Here is a 15,747-nt window from a genome sequence, read left to right as displayed (position 1 = left end):
GGAAAAGCATTTGATAGAGTAAGACACGACCTATTATTAGAACGTTTGCAAGAAGTCGGTTTAGATGGAAAAGACATCAAATTACTAAAAAACTTGTACTGGACCCAAAACGCCAGAGTTAGGATCGAAGATACCACATCCGCAGAAGTAGAAATTAGCAGGGGAGCTAGACAAGGATGTGTTATGTCGCCCTTGCTACTTAATCTTTACTCTGAGTTTCTATTTAAAGAGGCACTGGACGATTCCAAGGATGGAGTCAAGGTGAATGGCGTAAATATCAACAGCATCAGATCAGTGTTGATTGCGGGTTCCAAGGACAAGTGTGAGGACATAGTTTCAGCGTCAGATATAAATTAGAAAATCTATAATGATAGCTATTAAAAATACTTTACTTACCTTGTTTAAGACTCAGACACTCCAGCCACTCTGTCATACTGATTTGTCTGTCTTTGTTGATATCACAGTACCTGGGCAACTTTTTGCCGCACTTCCTCAACCCCTTCACTCCCCCCACCATGTCCTTGAAGGCTTTCCATTCGTTCCGCTCCAGCATTTTGCTTTTGTTCTTGTCGAAGATCACGAAACTCCACGTTGCCACTTGCTCTTCTTTGGAAGCTATCCATGCAAGGTTGTTGAAGCTACTGGAAAAAACAACACGTTAAATACAAAATAGAGGAAATTAAATAACTCCAAAAGCAGAATGGAAAGAAAATAGAGTGAGATAAATGTTTTAGAACCCAAAAGAGTTTCTATTAGTTTCTATTTCGAATATCTTAATATAATTTTAGTATTTCTATGATACTAAGTAATGTTTTTACGTAAAAAAATAAGAATTAAGTTTTTAAACTCCCCTTTAAACGTTTTAGAGTTATATAATGTATACCATACCTAGTGTTTGTTCCGTTTGTGATTTCCGACATCTTCGTGTACAGAAAGGCTAGAAGTTCTTTTAGGAAAATAAATTTCTTATCATCCGGGCATCCCTTCATCACTCTGGTATTTGTTTTTAGGTGATCGCAGTTCGGAGTACCATTTTTGATCGAAGTTCCTGGAATATTCTTTCCTGTGTCTTCGTTAACGCACCAACAATATCCAGCTGATTTGTAGCATTGAATCTAAAAAACATTAAATTATTATGAAAATCATTGTATCATATATTATCACTAGGGAGCGGATTTTATGCTAAATGCATATTGCATGCATATTTCGCATATTTGAGAACTTTACTAAATTTTGCATATTTTTAAAGAAACATGCATATTTTGTGCCTATTAAAAACATTTAAGTCCAAAAAAAATTTTAAATTTTTTAATTTGACACAAAATATTTCCCCGCACAGGCTGTCGTATCTATTAATTCGAGAACTACCTGAAGAGGACGGCTCATTCACTGCCTTTCATTTTTTCTTAGAAAATACCCGATCTTTACACAAAGTACTTATAGTGCTTATAGTAACCCGTTATAAAATGATTGTAGGATGTTAAAGTGATGAAGGATGGTTTACCCGGAAATCCGAATTTTATTTACTTTTATTATATTGTGTAAGTACCTATAATTCTGGTGATTCTTTTAAATCCTCTATTGTTAAGAGAATTTACACCTTTAACCATAGTTTTACGATTTTCTAACGGAAATTAACAAGTTATTTTAAATACGCCCCAATTACTTCTATTGATGTTGAAATGAGTTTTTCAAGTTATAAAAATATTTTATCTAATCAAAGAATATGTTTCCTCGTAAAGAATTTGGAAAAACACATTGTAGTGAATTATAATCGAAGATAATATTATATTTATAGTGATATTGTTGTTTTATTTTGAATAGGTAACTATTAGTAGCAGTTTTTATAAAAACTGAATAAATTGCATATATTAAAAAAAAATGATTTTATTTGAGAGATAATAAATAAGATTGCCGCCCGCCCTATAAAAGAACCCCTTAGAATAGAATAGAACAGAAAATTTGTGGTTTCTCGAAATGCATTTTTGAATTTTTGTGCATATCTTGCGCATATTTCGTAATTTTTTACCGCATATATATGCGCATATTTCATCAAAATTGATCGCATATAAATCCGCTCCCTAATTATCACTTTCACGTTTTGTTATACCTTCTATCCATCCACGATGATTTGGCAAAACAGAGTGAATAAACGAAAGTCAATATTACAGAAGTAGCTTCAACTATCTATGTTCAAACAAAGGCCAAGAAGATCCTATTGTACTAGGTACTACGCGTACCCTAGGTCTGTGATGTTGTATGTAGTCCCAATTTGAAGCTCCATAACAGCATACAACTGGAAGAACTTAGAGAGAACAGAAGCGGCATGTTACAAACTAATCAACGGATCGACATGACAGGACACTCTGCCAGAGTAACAAATGCAACCATCAGAGAAAGGCTCCAGTACACACCACTGAGTGACGGGGCTGAAAACAGAACAAGGTACTTCTTTCAACAAACCATATGAAGACTCCTTAAGACCAGACTTCATCGCTAGAAATCGCATTCAGAGATAAACATCGACTGATCGACCATCTGATCAGGGTCTAGCTAGGTAGTTGCTGAAAATAACCAATCAGGAAAGTAGTACCTAAAATAGTACCTACAGAAAAATATGTCCAGGAGTTCAGAAACAATGGTAATCAGGTACCAGAAGAGAAGAACATCTGAAGTATTTGATATGTTAAATACTATTAGGGCAATAAATGTTTGTTTTTTATTTTTTATACTTGTTAGTATAGAGCTCGTAACCTACCTTTTGGTACCGTCCATCTGGCGTACATTCTGGAACGTACAATTGATATCCTTCAGCCAAGGCAGTCTTCCTGTCGGACAGACAATCTGTAGGATCTTCGGCTACTTCCGAGGAATCTTCGTCGAAGCTACTCACTGAGCCCAAGGCTGAACTGAGAACTATTGAAAATATGATTAAGAAACATAATATTGATTTGTGAAGGGTTTGGACTTAATGTATTCGACAAAATAATAAAAATTCAGAAATCTAAATTGCTGAGGAATTGGTATAGCAGATTAATGATATTTGACTTACTTTTCATCGGTAGCTTATTTTGACATTAAGTACGATAAACTCAATTGATTGTGCAAAGCAGTGCTATTGGATACACTGAGTATCTTAACAGTAGAGCTCCTGGTCACAAGCCAGGATAAAGGAGATGGGAGTCTTCAGGAAAGTTAGTACCCTAATGATTGATTAATAATACCTTTCTCATAGAGACAGGGTTATGCCTCGGAACAGACGAGAAAAAGTTCCAGAGACAAAGAAAAAGACAAAAGGCAAATTATGTTAGATAACTACACCAGAAAAGTTGCAAATCAAGTAGAAGACTGTAAATATATCTCAGACACTTGAATATTCTGATTGAAAAAGGGACGATATAGGTAAGCGTAAAATGTTTATTATGGTACTTGGCAAAAAATACAATGGGCAAAAACAAGTACACGAAGGCAGCGGCACACGTGTCAAAGTGTCATAGTGGCAAAGACAGGAATAGAAGAAAAATATTTAACATATTTCTGATTGGTACTAGCGACCTCATCTAATACAGAATAGACTTCTCATTACGACTCAATCCAGGAAGACCATCCCATAGATGGCATCCAATAGGTGGCGGAATAGAAGCAATATGGCTTGGTCATAGGTCCAGAAATTTTTCAATTTCTAATAAAACCTTAATCTGTGATGATTATCGATGCGCGAGTGAAACAACAGTGATATTGGTAAGCTTTTTATAAATTTAATTTAGATTGTCTGTACAAATAGTCCAGGACGCATCTGTTTTGAGATGGACGTTGAGAGGTGACTCGTATTTTTTTGCAGAAATTTCTTGGAATGAACTCCTATAATAAGAATTGGGTTATCCTCCCACTCAAAAATGTCCGGAGCATTGTTTAAATAATCAAAATGTCAAAAAATAAAGAAAAAATTCGATTATTTTCTTCGTTTTTTGATTATAATTTTCAAAGTATTCACTTTCGAGAAAAGTTGTACTGATATAAAAGTTGCGTAATTAAATTTCCTACAATATAGGATTGGTTAAAAATTTTAAAAATTGTCACCCTTGTTACAAAATAGCAATAATTTCGAAGAAACATAAAAAACAAGCATTTGCATTTTACGTTTTTCAACCATTTATGCTATACTTAGGACCTTCATATTTTACCCAGAAAAACTATATAATATAGTAAAACAATACTCTATATTTCATTAATATCGGTGCAATAGATTTTGCAAAATAAATTTTGCAATCCAGCTTTCGCAAAAAAAATCATTTTTTCAAAATCTTGCAGGACTGAAAATAAAGCAGATAGCACGTTGATTTTTTTTTACTTATCGAAGAATACTGTACCTTTCGTTTGCAATTTTTAAAATTAAAATCCATTAACTACCACGGCGTCAGGAATTTTTTTAAATAAACATTAATTTTTGGTGCTACGCGCAGGACAGCGGTGTTCGATTCACATAAGTTGATTTCCATCAAAATTTCTTTCAATCTTTATCTAATATATTATTTTCTTACACTATATTTTGTTGTATTTTAATATTTTAATTCCACAAAAATCAAACTAATTTGATTATTGTTTGTGAAATATTGTTTAAACAGTGGCATATGTTTAAAAATAATAAACTTTTATTCTCTAACTTAAAATATTTATTTATTTATTTATTTATTTATTTATTTATTTATTAACCATACAGACTAAATGTCTCATTACATGGCTAAAAAAATATACATTTACAATTCTATAGTTTTAAATAGATGACTTTCTAAGTTATATAAAAATTATACAAATTATCTCATTATCACTTCCAGCATTGTAGAGGCTTGAATATTTTCTACATAGAGGTGTTTAAAATTTGACTTAGTATCAATTTATAAAACTTTGTCCGATTCAAGGACCAATCTACATCAATTAAACTGTTAAAATTGTTTAATAACTTAAGTGCATTGGCAAGGGGAGATCTTGTTGCAACAAGATTGTGAGGTATATTGAACATTAATGAAGATCGTGTCCGACGAGGAGCAATATTGAATTGAATGAGTGAAAGTAAATATGGGCTGTTAATCTTATTGTTAATTATATTGTATATAAACATAATTACCATTAAGTCCCTTCTTTGTCCTAGAGACAATATTTTAAACTCGTTTCTTAAGTGAGCCGACCTAACAGAATTATAATCAGGGCATTTTTTGTGTTTTTTAAAATACAAATACCGAAGAACTTTATTTTGTACCTTTTCTAATTCTTTAAGCGTTGACATATACTCACAAAACCATATTACGCTTGCAAATTCCAATTTAGGTCGCACTAAAGTAAAATAGAGAAATTTTATTGTATTAATATTTGTAAATGCCATTGTCTGTCTTCTAATAAATCCAAACAATTTGTTTGCCGCTGAGATCGACTGATTTATATGTTTCCCAAACGAAAAAACTTGATTGTATGTTACTCCCAAGTCTTTTACTTCAGTAACCCTAGCCAATCTCTCACCTCCCATCTCATAATCAAAAATAACTGGTTCCTGTAACCGAGTTATCGTAATAACTTTGCATTTATTAATATTAAACTCTAACTTATTAACTATACTCCATTCGTAAATACTATCAATATCTCTCTGTAACTTAATACAATCACGTACTGACTGAATAATTTTGTACATTTTTAAATCATCTGCAAATAAAAGACACTCAGTATATTTACAAATAGAAGGAAGGTCGTTAATGAATATAATAAAGAGAAGAGGTCCTAAATTTGAACCCTGAGGAACTCCGGAATTGGCGTAAAACTTTCCTGATACATTACCTTTGTGTCGAACTATAAAACGTCTGTTTTCCAGATAACTTTTGATGAGTTTAATAAAATTATTAGACAAGCCATAAGTACTTAACTTTTTTAGTAACACATCATGATTAACGCGGTCAAAAGCTTTTCTAAAATCCGTGTATATCGTATCAAGTTGCAATTTAGTGCTTAATGTGTCAGCAACCTGATCTGCAAAAATAAATAAATTTGTATTTACTGACTTGTTTAGCACAAAACCGTGCTGTTGAGACATTATGTACTTTTCTATATATGAATATAACTTGTTATGTATAATTTGTTCAAAAAGTTTGGCCGGAGCACACATTATTGCTATAGGTCTGTAGTTTTCAATGTTTTGTAATGTTCCAGATTTATGTATTGGTGTAGTAACTGCAGTTTTCCAAATTGTAGGAAAGACTTTAGAATTAACTATGCTATTAAAAATATGTACCATCGGTTCAATCAACCACTCACTACAACCTTTTAATATATAAGGTGGAATACCGTCAGTACCCGCAGCTTTCTTTGGCTTTAATTTTTTTACAGCTTCTTTAAAATCATTGTAATCTATTGATTCAATTGCGAAAAAATCATTATGCAAGTAAGAAGTATTACCAAAATCTAAATTATAAGTCGCTTTATCTGAGTTGTATGTAGATGCAAAAAACTTAGCAAATACTTCAGCTGTATTTTCACCATCAACATTCTGACCTAAGTAAACAAAATTTCCAGCATGAGTACAATTGGATTTTTTGTTTTTAATATAGTTCCAAAAATAATTTATATTACCCTCCACATTTTTTTTTTTTTTTTTTTTTATTTACACACATAAACCCGCATCAACCACTAAGGGTTATTAGCGGGGGGACATACACAAACAGTAAGATACATATTATTATATAAACATGCTTTACAATCTGGTGTATTGTTTAGTCATTTTGAGATAATTTAATAAGGAGTTTAGGTTTGAAGTCAGTACACTTTTAATATTGTCACTAAGAGCACACGCGATCCTTTCTTTCTGGTACACTGGACACTCGATAATTATATGTTTCACTGTCAGTTGCGTGTTGCAATTGGTACACATCGGAGCGGCCTCCTTGTTGAAGATATGCTTGTGTGTTAGTAACGTATGTCCTATTCGGAGTCGGTTGATGATGACTTGGTCTTTTCTATTTCTTGGTAACATGAGTTTAGTTCCTACTTGACTTAGGCATTCTTTTAGTTTGTTGTTAGTCTGATCCCAAGTAGTTTGCCACGTTCTGTGGACATGACCTTTGATATTTACTTTGTGATCAGTCCAAGGTATTTGATCTGTGATAGAAATACTTTGGTCGGTAGTTGCATTGCTTGCTAGAGAGTCCACTTCCTCGTTGCCAATTATTCCCATATGGGAAGGTACCCAGATGAAGAGAATATCTTTCTGTTGATTCCGTAGATAAGATAATTCTTCTTTGATTTTGAGAAGAATAGCGTGAGTTGTATAAAGCTGTTTTATCCCAAGTAATGCGCTCATTGAATCGGTGATAATCACAAATTTGCTTTCATGGATAGAACCACATTTTTTCATTGCCTGGTGAATTGCTGTAAGTTCTCCGGTATATATACAACAATTTGTTGGGATTCGTACGGTAGACTTGATGTTTCCGCAGATATAAGCTGCAGCATGTCCTTCATCACATTTGGAAGCATCAGTGAAGATTCGATGAGTTGTTGGGTATTTGGAAATTAAATTTTTAAAAGCTTGCTGGATAAGGAAAGGATGTGTGGAATGTTTAGGGAGATCTTTTAGAGACATATCTATTTTTGGAGGATTGATCATCCAGGGAGGAAAATTTACATGAATGGGTATAGTGAGACTGAACTGTTCTAAATTAAAACCAATACGTTTTGTTCGCTCAGGAAATGGTAGCATATTTCTTGCAATGTTTTCGTAATGATCAGAAGATATATTTGTTCTGTAGAATATTGTTGAGTAGGTTACGTTGCTTTTGTTTGCTGAAATTCTGGCAACGTAATTCAGTGATAGAAGTTGCCTTCGTTGGCTTAAAGGGAGTTCATTAGCCAGAACTTGTAAACTACTTACTGGACTAGTTCGTGTGGCACCTAAAACCAATCTCAAGCACGTATTTTGAATGTAGTCAAGTTTTTTTTAAAGAAGTTTTGTTAGCAGTATCGTAGCATAAACAGCCGTAATCTAATTTACTTCTTATTAATGATCTATATAGATTAAGTAAAGTTGTTGTATCAGCCCCCCAAGAGGTATTTGACAGCATTTTTAGTAGGTTAATTCTGGATTGGCAAGAACGTTGCAGATTCGTTACGTGGTTTTTCCATTTTAAGTCACGTTCAAAAGAAAGTCCTAAGAAATTTATTTCTTCTGACTGCTTCAGCATAACTCCGTTAAGTGTTAATTGAATATTAGGATAGTCTTTCCTTTTGCTAAAAATTAAATAACGTGTCTTTTCGCCAGAAAATATAAAACCCGTGTTTTGCGACCAGTTTTCAATTGTATGTAAGGCCGTTTGCAATATATGTGATCCCAGAGTTACATTATTTGTTTTTAGATAAATGACTAAGTCGTCTGCATATAGGCTAGTAAATACAGGCAGCTTTATTTGATGTATAATACTATTTATTGCAATCAGAAAGAGTGTAGGACTTAGAGTAGATCCTTGTGGAGTGCCATTTTGCAGTACTCGTCTGGAAGATGTGAATCCATTGGCTCTAACTCGAAAAGTTCGTGTTTCTAGAAAATTTTTAATAAACGACAACATATGCCCTTGGACATTCCATTCTTGAAGTGTTTTTAGTATAAGATGTCTCCATGTTGTGTCAAAAGCTTTTCTTATGTCAAAAAATACGGCAATAAGTTTTTGATTGTGCAGAAAAGATTCATGTACAGCTGATTCAAGGGTTATTAGATTGTCTGTTGTGGATCTACCCGTACGAAATCCACTTTGTCTGATACTTATTAGGTTATTGTTTTCGAGATACCATTTAAGACGATAATTAAGGATTTTTTCTAAAAGTTTGCAGGTACAGCAAGTAAGTGAGATTGGACGATAGGAATTTGGATCGTCTTTTGGTTTATTATATTTAAGGATTGGAATTATAGTTGCTTGCGACCATAGATCAGGAAAGTCGTGCTGAATGAAAATATTATTAAAAATATCAACTAATATTAGTTTTGCATTTAGAGGAAGATTTCGTAAGAAAAGAGGGTGGATATCATCAGGTCCTGGCGTCGAATTTTTTGCGCTTAAACAAAATTCTAATTCTTGAAGACTTATGGGTTTGTTTATTGGATTGTCGCTCTCGGTGATTTGTATATTTGACGATTCCATTAGATTTTTATATTCTAAAAAAGATATGCTATAGTTGGAATCACTAGAATTAAGTTCATATATATCTGCTAGTATTTCTGGAATAGCTACCTTGTTTGAATGCATTTGGTTATTGTATGATAGCGTATCTATGCCTCGGAAGTATTTTGTTCCTTTTATTCTGCGTACTTTGTTCCATATGTCGCCTATGGGAGTGGAAGGATTTATTGAAGCCACATACTTTTTCCAACTGTCTCGTTTTCCTTTCTTGATCAATTGTCTGCTTTTTGCTCTGAGATTTTTAAAAATTATAAGGTTATCGATAGTTTTATGTTTCTTATAAACGTTGAAAGCGTGTTTAGACAAAGTAAGTGCTTGCGCAATTTCGTTATTCCACCAAGGAACTGGCTGCCTTTTACTTGATTTTGTTTTTCCCACTGCGATTGTTGCTGCAGAAATAATAATATTATTAAATAGTTCCAGATTTTCGTTTGCGGTATTGGTTAAATTAAAGTTGTTTGTTTGTCCTTCTATAAGTGTTCGATACAAATCCCAGTCAGCTGACTTTATTTTCCATGTTTGGTGAATTGGAAAAGTCAATATATCATTAGTATCTATGTTTATTGTGATAGGGAAATGATCACTATCATATAAATACCCCAATGTGTCCCAGTATAATAAAGTAGCTAGCGACGGACTGCATAAAGAGAGATCTATAGCTGAAAATGTACCATTGTATGAATTGAACCTAGTAGATTTGCCAGTGTTCAGTAACACTAAATTTAAATTGTCGATGAGATTGTTTAAGAGATTACCACATTTGTCGGTTTTGTTACTTCCCCAGGTACTGTTGTGACAGTTAAAATCGCCTAATATTATTTTTGGGTGTGGAATTTGGTTTAAAACATTGCTTAGTTCAGTTATATCTAAATCAGTAGGATGAGGTAAGTATACGTTGCAAATATTGATTTTCATTTTGTGGGTGACTGACACTGCAACTATTTCCAGGTTTGTTTGCAGTTGTATTTCGGTTGACTCTATGTCATCCCTTACGAAAATTGCTGTTCCGCCGCTTGAATGATCTGTAACTCGGTTTCTTAGAAAAGGAACATAATTTTTTAATGTTACATTTTGATGTTTGAAATGGGTTTCTTCTATGCATATGACTAAAGGAAGATAATCGTTTATAAGAAGCTTGATGGATTCTATATGGGTAAAATAACCATTGAGGTTCCACTGTAATATGAATGTATTATTGGCCATTTTAACTATTTACTTGAGAACTTGATTCGTAGTCAGTTTCGTCAGTAGAAGAAAGACTGCTTAGAAGTAGTTTCTTCTTCAATCTGGTAATATTGTTTTTTAAACTTTTATTTTGTGTTTGAGAATATATAAAGTTTAGAAGTTCTTTGATTTCATCGCTTTCATTTGAATAATTTTTAGCAATAAGTTCAGGATGTTTTGAGTGAAGGGAATTTGACAGAAAATCACATATTTCATGAAAAGAAAGTGTGAAGGAAGGGATTCTATTTTCAATTTTTTCTTTAATTTCATTGAGAATATCTGGAATAGAATCTTGAGTTTTAGGCTTTTTATTTTTTTGTTTTTCAGTAGTGGGAGGAGGTAGGTCATTTTCAAGGATTTCGGGAGAAGTGGAAATTTGTCTTTTAGTAACATGAATAGCTTCAGAGATTTTTCTATCGCTTTCAATTACTGAATCTTGGGATATTTGTGGTTGTGACGAAATCTGTAGTTCTTTGTTTGTTTGTATGGAAGTGGTTTGGTCGTTTGTGGCTGATGTTAATTCGTGATTTTTTGTAATGTTAAGTTTCGGTTCCTTTAATGTCTGGGTACCTTCTTCGTGTTCTTTCCGTGGTTGTTCTTCTGGCTGGCTATATTCTTTATTGGCAGAGTTGAGTACGTTCACTTGATGGTCAGTTTCCGTTTGATTAATTGGACTACTTAATGATGATAAAGAAGGACAGTCAGAATCTTGATGTCCGACCGTCTTGCATCTGGAGCAGTTTAAACCGTCTATGGAAATGTATATTCTATATGATGTATTGTCGAATGAAATTAGGAATGAGTCAGGAATCGATGCATTTTCTAAAGGACTTATGAAGATTTGCCTTCTAAAGCTAAGCACGTGGCTATATTCCGGGTCTTGCATGCCTACTCGTAGAAACGTCATGTTGGAGACGGATTTTATACCCATAGTTTTTAGATGGTCTTCAATTATGCTATTAGGTATAGTAGGACATACACTTGATATGATTAATCTCTGGGCAGGAGTTATTAATCTTCGTACTTCAATTTGGTTGCCGTCAATAATTACATGTTTGTGGGAGCTAAGAAATTGGTCAACTATATATTTAGACGAGAGGTAGATGCAGATGCGGTTGTTTGCGATTCTGGATGCCCAAATAACGTTTTTGGGCTGTACTATTGATCCAACAGCTTTTACATATTCGAAAACTTGTATTCCTTGTATGGTTGAAAGTATGATACCTTGGTCTTTTGAAGGATGTTTAAAACTGTTTAATGCATGAGAGTAAGAGATATGTGACGTAGTCGGTGTATTTCGTGAAGTAGTAGCTAATTCCGGTTCAGCCATCGTCCCGTTGAAAATTTACATGCATTGGAACAGCGGATCTGAAGCCGGACCTGGCCTCTTAACAAAATTAGACGGCAGCCTAATTACTTGAATCAGCAAAAAGTTGTTGTCGATAATCGATAATTTGGATTGAAATCGATAAAATATTGCCTTTTAACTTCTGATTTTATGGTTAGATATAAATAATGCAATTTTGTACTCACAGAATCGTTGGTTTTTTAACACACTGTCACATTTAAACTTTATCTTGCAAACAATGTAAAAATTAAATTATATTTCAACTTTTAACTACTTGAATTTATAAATTTGTCAGGAGTGATATAAAGCTGTAAGATTTGCTTGCTATCAGGACCGGACTCTGCCCTCCACATTTTGTTGCACTTCTTTTAAATATTTATTCTCTTCTATTTTTATTAAGTATTTTAATGCACGTCTGCTTTCCTTGTATTTTTCTAAATAGTAATTTGAGATGTTCTGTAATTTTCTGAATTTATTTTTATTTTTAATTAAATCTTTTATTTCTTGTGTATACCAACTAGGAAATAATTTGGAATTATTGAATGTTTTAAATTTTGGTACACAATTCTGTATAATTTTATTCCATATTTCATAAAAAGTTTCTAAAGCTAAGTCTACATTTGTTTCATTTTTTACTGCGTCCCAATTTGTATTTCGGACATTATTAACCAAAAGTTCAAAATTTGCTTTTTTATAATTATATTCATTGGACAAATTTACTTCAAATTTTTGCTTATTACTTTTATTGTAGACTATATTAAAATTAAGAGTAGGGTGATAATGATCTTCCTTCACAAATGGCGTTAAGTCTTGTGTTACTACATATTTTGATGAATGATTTTCAGAGCATATTATAGTCAAGTGTTTTACCTTGAAAATTTGTAATGTTATTAAAAAGTTTAAATGAATTAAAATCTAAAAATGATTGCAAAATATTTAATTTAGTATTAGAAACATTGATCTCACTCACGTAACCTTTAATTTCTGGTATATTAAAATCACCAAATATATACGTCTTTTCAATATCAACAATGTTATCTTGAAGGAAATTTACTAGTTGTTCATATATATTATCAGAGCTATTTGGGGGTACATATAAAGCAAAAATTGTATGTTTTTCATTACCTGCTAATTTAATATGAATCGCTATTGCCTCAAATTTTGTACAATGTTTGAAAATTTGTGCAATTTTATACTCCTTTCTTACTGCCACAAGAACTCCCCCTCCTCTAGTTTTTCCAGTGAATTCTAAATCCCTATCTGCCCGTATTAAATTATACATACTTGTATCAACAATTTCACCATCCCTAACCCCATCTTGAATCCATGTCTCTACTGCAATTATAATATCGAATTCCAAGGTTTGTGAACCCCTATAAAAATCATGTGTTTTTGTATTCAAACCCCTACAATTCTGGTAATAAACATTCAAGTTGTTTGTTATGTCTTATAGCTATTATTGCAGTAAGCCCAGATACTGTAAATAGTATTTTAATACAATGTTATTAAAGTAGAAAATATAGCGCCATCATACATATTATCGCTGGAAAAAGGATAACTCATTTTTGTGAGCAGATACTATAATACAACTGTCAATTACTTAATACGGAAGAACATAGATCTGAAACCTCTAAACCACAAAAATATATGAACAAAGAAAGTTTTTGCCAAAAAAAGTGTTATTTCAAACGATAGAGTATGTGTTTTTATTTTGCAATAAACAAATTTATTTATTTATATCGAAATGTATTAAAATGTATCAATCATTATCAAAGGTCATTGGAATGCCCAATCAGAGCAAAGTATCCGCTGTCCAAAGTATCCGCTGTAGCACCAAAAAAATGTGTATTTAAAAAAATTCCTGACGCCGTAGTTGTTAACCGATTTTAATTTTGCAAATTGCAAATGAAAGGTACGGTATTCTTCTATATATGTAAAATAAAACTAAACTTGCTGTCTGCTTTATATTCAGTCCTCCAAGATTTTGAAAAAATTAATTTTTTTGCGAAAGCTGGATTGCAAAATTTATTTTGCAAAATTTATTCAACTGATCTTAATGAAATTCACAGTATTGTTTTTTTATATCATAAAGTTTTTCTTGGTGAAATATGAAGGTCCTAAGTGTAGCATAAATGGTTCAAAAACGTAAAATGCGAATACTTGTTTTTTTATCGTTTTTTTGCAATTATTGCTATTTTCCAACAAGGGTGACAATTTTTAAAATTTTTAACGAATTCTATGTTGTAGAAAGTTTAATTGCGCAACTTTTATGTCAGTACAACTTTTCTCAGAAATGAATACTTTCAAAGTTATGATCAAAAAACGAAGAAAAAACTCGAATGTTTCCTTCATTTTGATTACATATTTAAACAATGTTCCGGACCTTTTTGAGTGGGAAGATAACTCAAATATTATTATATGAGTTATTTTCAAGCAGTTTCTGCAAAAAAATATGAGTCACCTCTCAACGTCCAAATGTACTAATATTTTTACAGATGCGCCCTGTACTAAAAATAATTTCCTCTATCAATTCCTTTGAACCACACCTATAATACAGTCCACAAAATCTGAAATTATTTTAATAATATCACATATATTACGTACATGCCTTAATTGTTTAAAAAGTAAATCAAATACTAACATTCTACTCGTAACCATTTACTGATTTCAATTTACCTTCGTGAGGAGTCGACTTCCCAGGTCCGAAGGGATCCTCTGCATAGTCGTTGTTGTCGCTATCGTCGTCGTCATCGTCGTTGCCGTTGGATGTGTTCTGGCTGCGCCCTTCTGGATTCAGCGACAAGAACACACGCAAAGAGACTATTTAAGTTCAAAACAAAGTACGCGAATGCTAAACCTAACTAGGTTAGTTTCTCGTCTATAGAGGGAGTTAACGAAGCATAAATTTGGATATCTGTTAATAATTAATAATGTTACACCATTGGAGACTTGCTTGACTTATTCAACAAAAGACAAGTTAAGAACCTCGTTTAAACTGAGAGTGTAAGTATAAGAATCATTATCACCATTGGCTCCACAACTGTTTAATTAGTCCTCTCCATTTATTGTAATTTCCAACTTTCCTTCTACAGATTCTAGTTTCATTTCTATCCTATATTCTGTTATAAGAAACTCATTCTGTATTGTGTTTTTAGACACCTCCTGGACCGTTTTTCTACCATGTCTTGTTTTTTCTTTTCAATTATTCTTGTTGGTTCAGAAGGTTCCATTAGCTTCATATGGCCTATTCAATTCAGTCTTCCAAGCTTAATAAGCTTTACCAGATTAGACTCTTCCGAGGTTGGTCCGACCATCGTGCTGAAGAAGGGGGAGAATCGGGTCTAACGATCTCTGTTGATGGTTCTTATCTTAGAATTGATCTCGTTTCTTATATCTTTGTATAACACTTATCTGTTGGTATATGTTATTTTTGTTTTATTACAGAGATTTTGTTTTATTACCGGCTGTTTTATTGAGTATTGCAGGCATGCTTTTTCATCTCGTATGATAAATCTTTGATTTCGTTATTGGATCAAACATCAAAAAAATATGATATTTTTGTTGCGTTAAAATATTTTTTTGGATTCTCATACTTTTTGCAGGTTATATTATATTACGTTGTTTTTTGCTCACATCTCGTTTATATTTTCCCCCCTTGTTACTGCATTTGCCTACAACTTCTGTTCAATAGAAACACATAATCATGCAATGCCTTATCGTTGTATTATGGTGGCTTAATCAATTTCCTATTATACAATGTCTTTAATTTTATATCCCACCGATCACCATTTTTATTTCTAATAATAACTTGTATACACTAAGTGAAAGCATAAATAAATGTATCTAAAAAGTCTTACGAGAACTCTTTGATAATTACATGATCTAACAAATTTTTTTTGATAACAATACTTTATTTTTCAAGATACAATTTGCTAAGTTAGAGAACTCTCTAAGGTTAGGAAG

The 15,747-nt window shown here is 32.6% G+C and overlaps 1 protein-coding gene across 5 annotated transcripts in view; it reads right to left on the bottom strand.

The window, feature by feature from the left end:
- LOC114347039 (SPARC-related modular calcium-binding protein 2) overlaps positions 1-15,747 on the bottom strand; it is a 186,211-nt gene that overhangs the window by 14,919 nt on the left and 155,545 nt on the right. The window contains exons 5-8 of one of the 5 annotated variants that reach the window (XM_028297783.2): positions 14,461-14,604; positions 2,759-2,916; positions 889-1,115; positions 397-638 (exon numbers count right to left, since the gene is read on the bottom strand). In XM_028297783.2, the coding sequence (XP_028153584.1) occupies positions 397-638; positions 889-1,115; positions 2,759-2,916; positions 14,461-14,604 (771 nt within the window). Of the gene's footprint in view, positions 1-396; positions 642-888; positions 1,116-2,758; positions 2,917-14,460; positions 14,605-15,747 lie in introns of all 5 variants that reach the window. The other 4 variants (XM_028297775.2, XM_028297798.2, XM_028297790.2 and 1 more) reach the window with 4 other exon arrangements.

The sequence above is a fragment of the Diabrotica virgifera genome, chromosome 9, assembly GCF_917563875.1.
Source record: "Diabrotica virgifera virgifera chromosome 9, PGI_DIABVI_V3a".
NCBI lineage: Eukaryota > Metazoa > Arthropoda > Insecta > Coleoptera > Chrysomelidae > Diabrotica > Diabrotica virgifera.
This window is presented reverse-complemented; position numbering and strand designations above follow the sequence as displayed.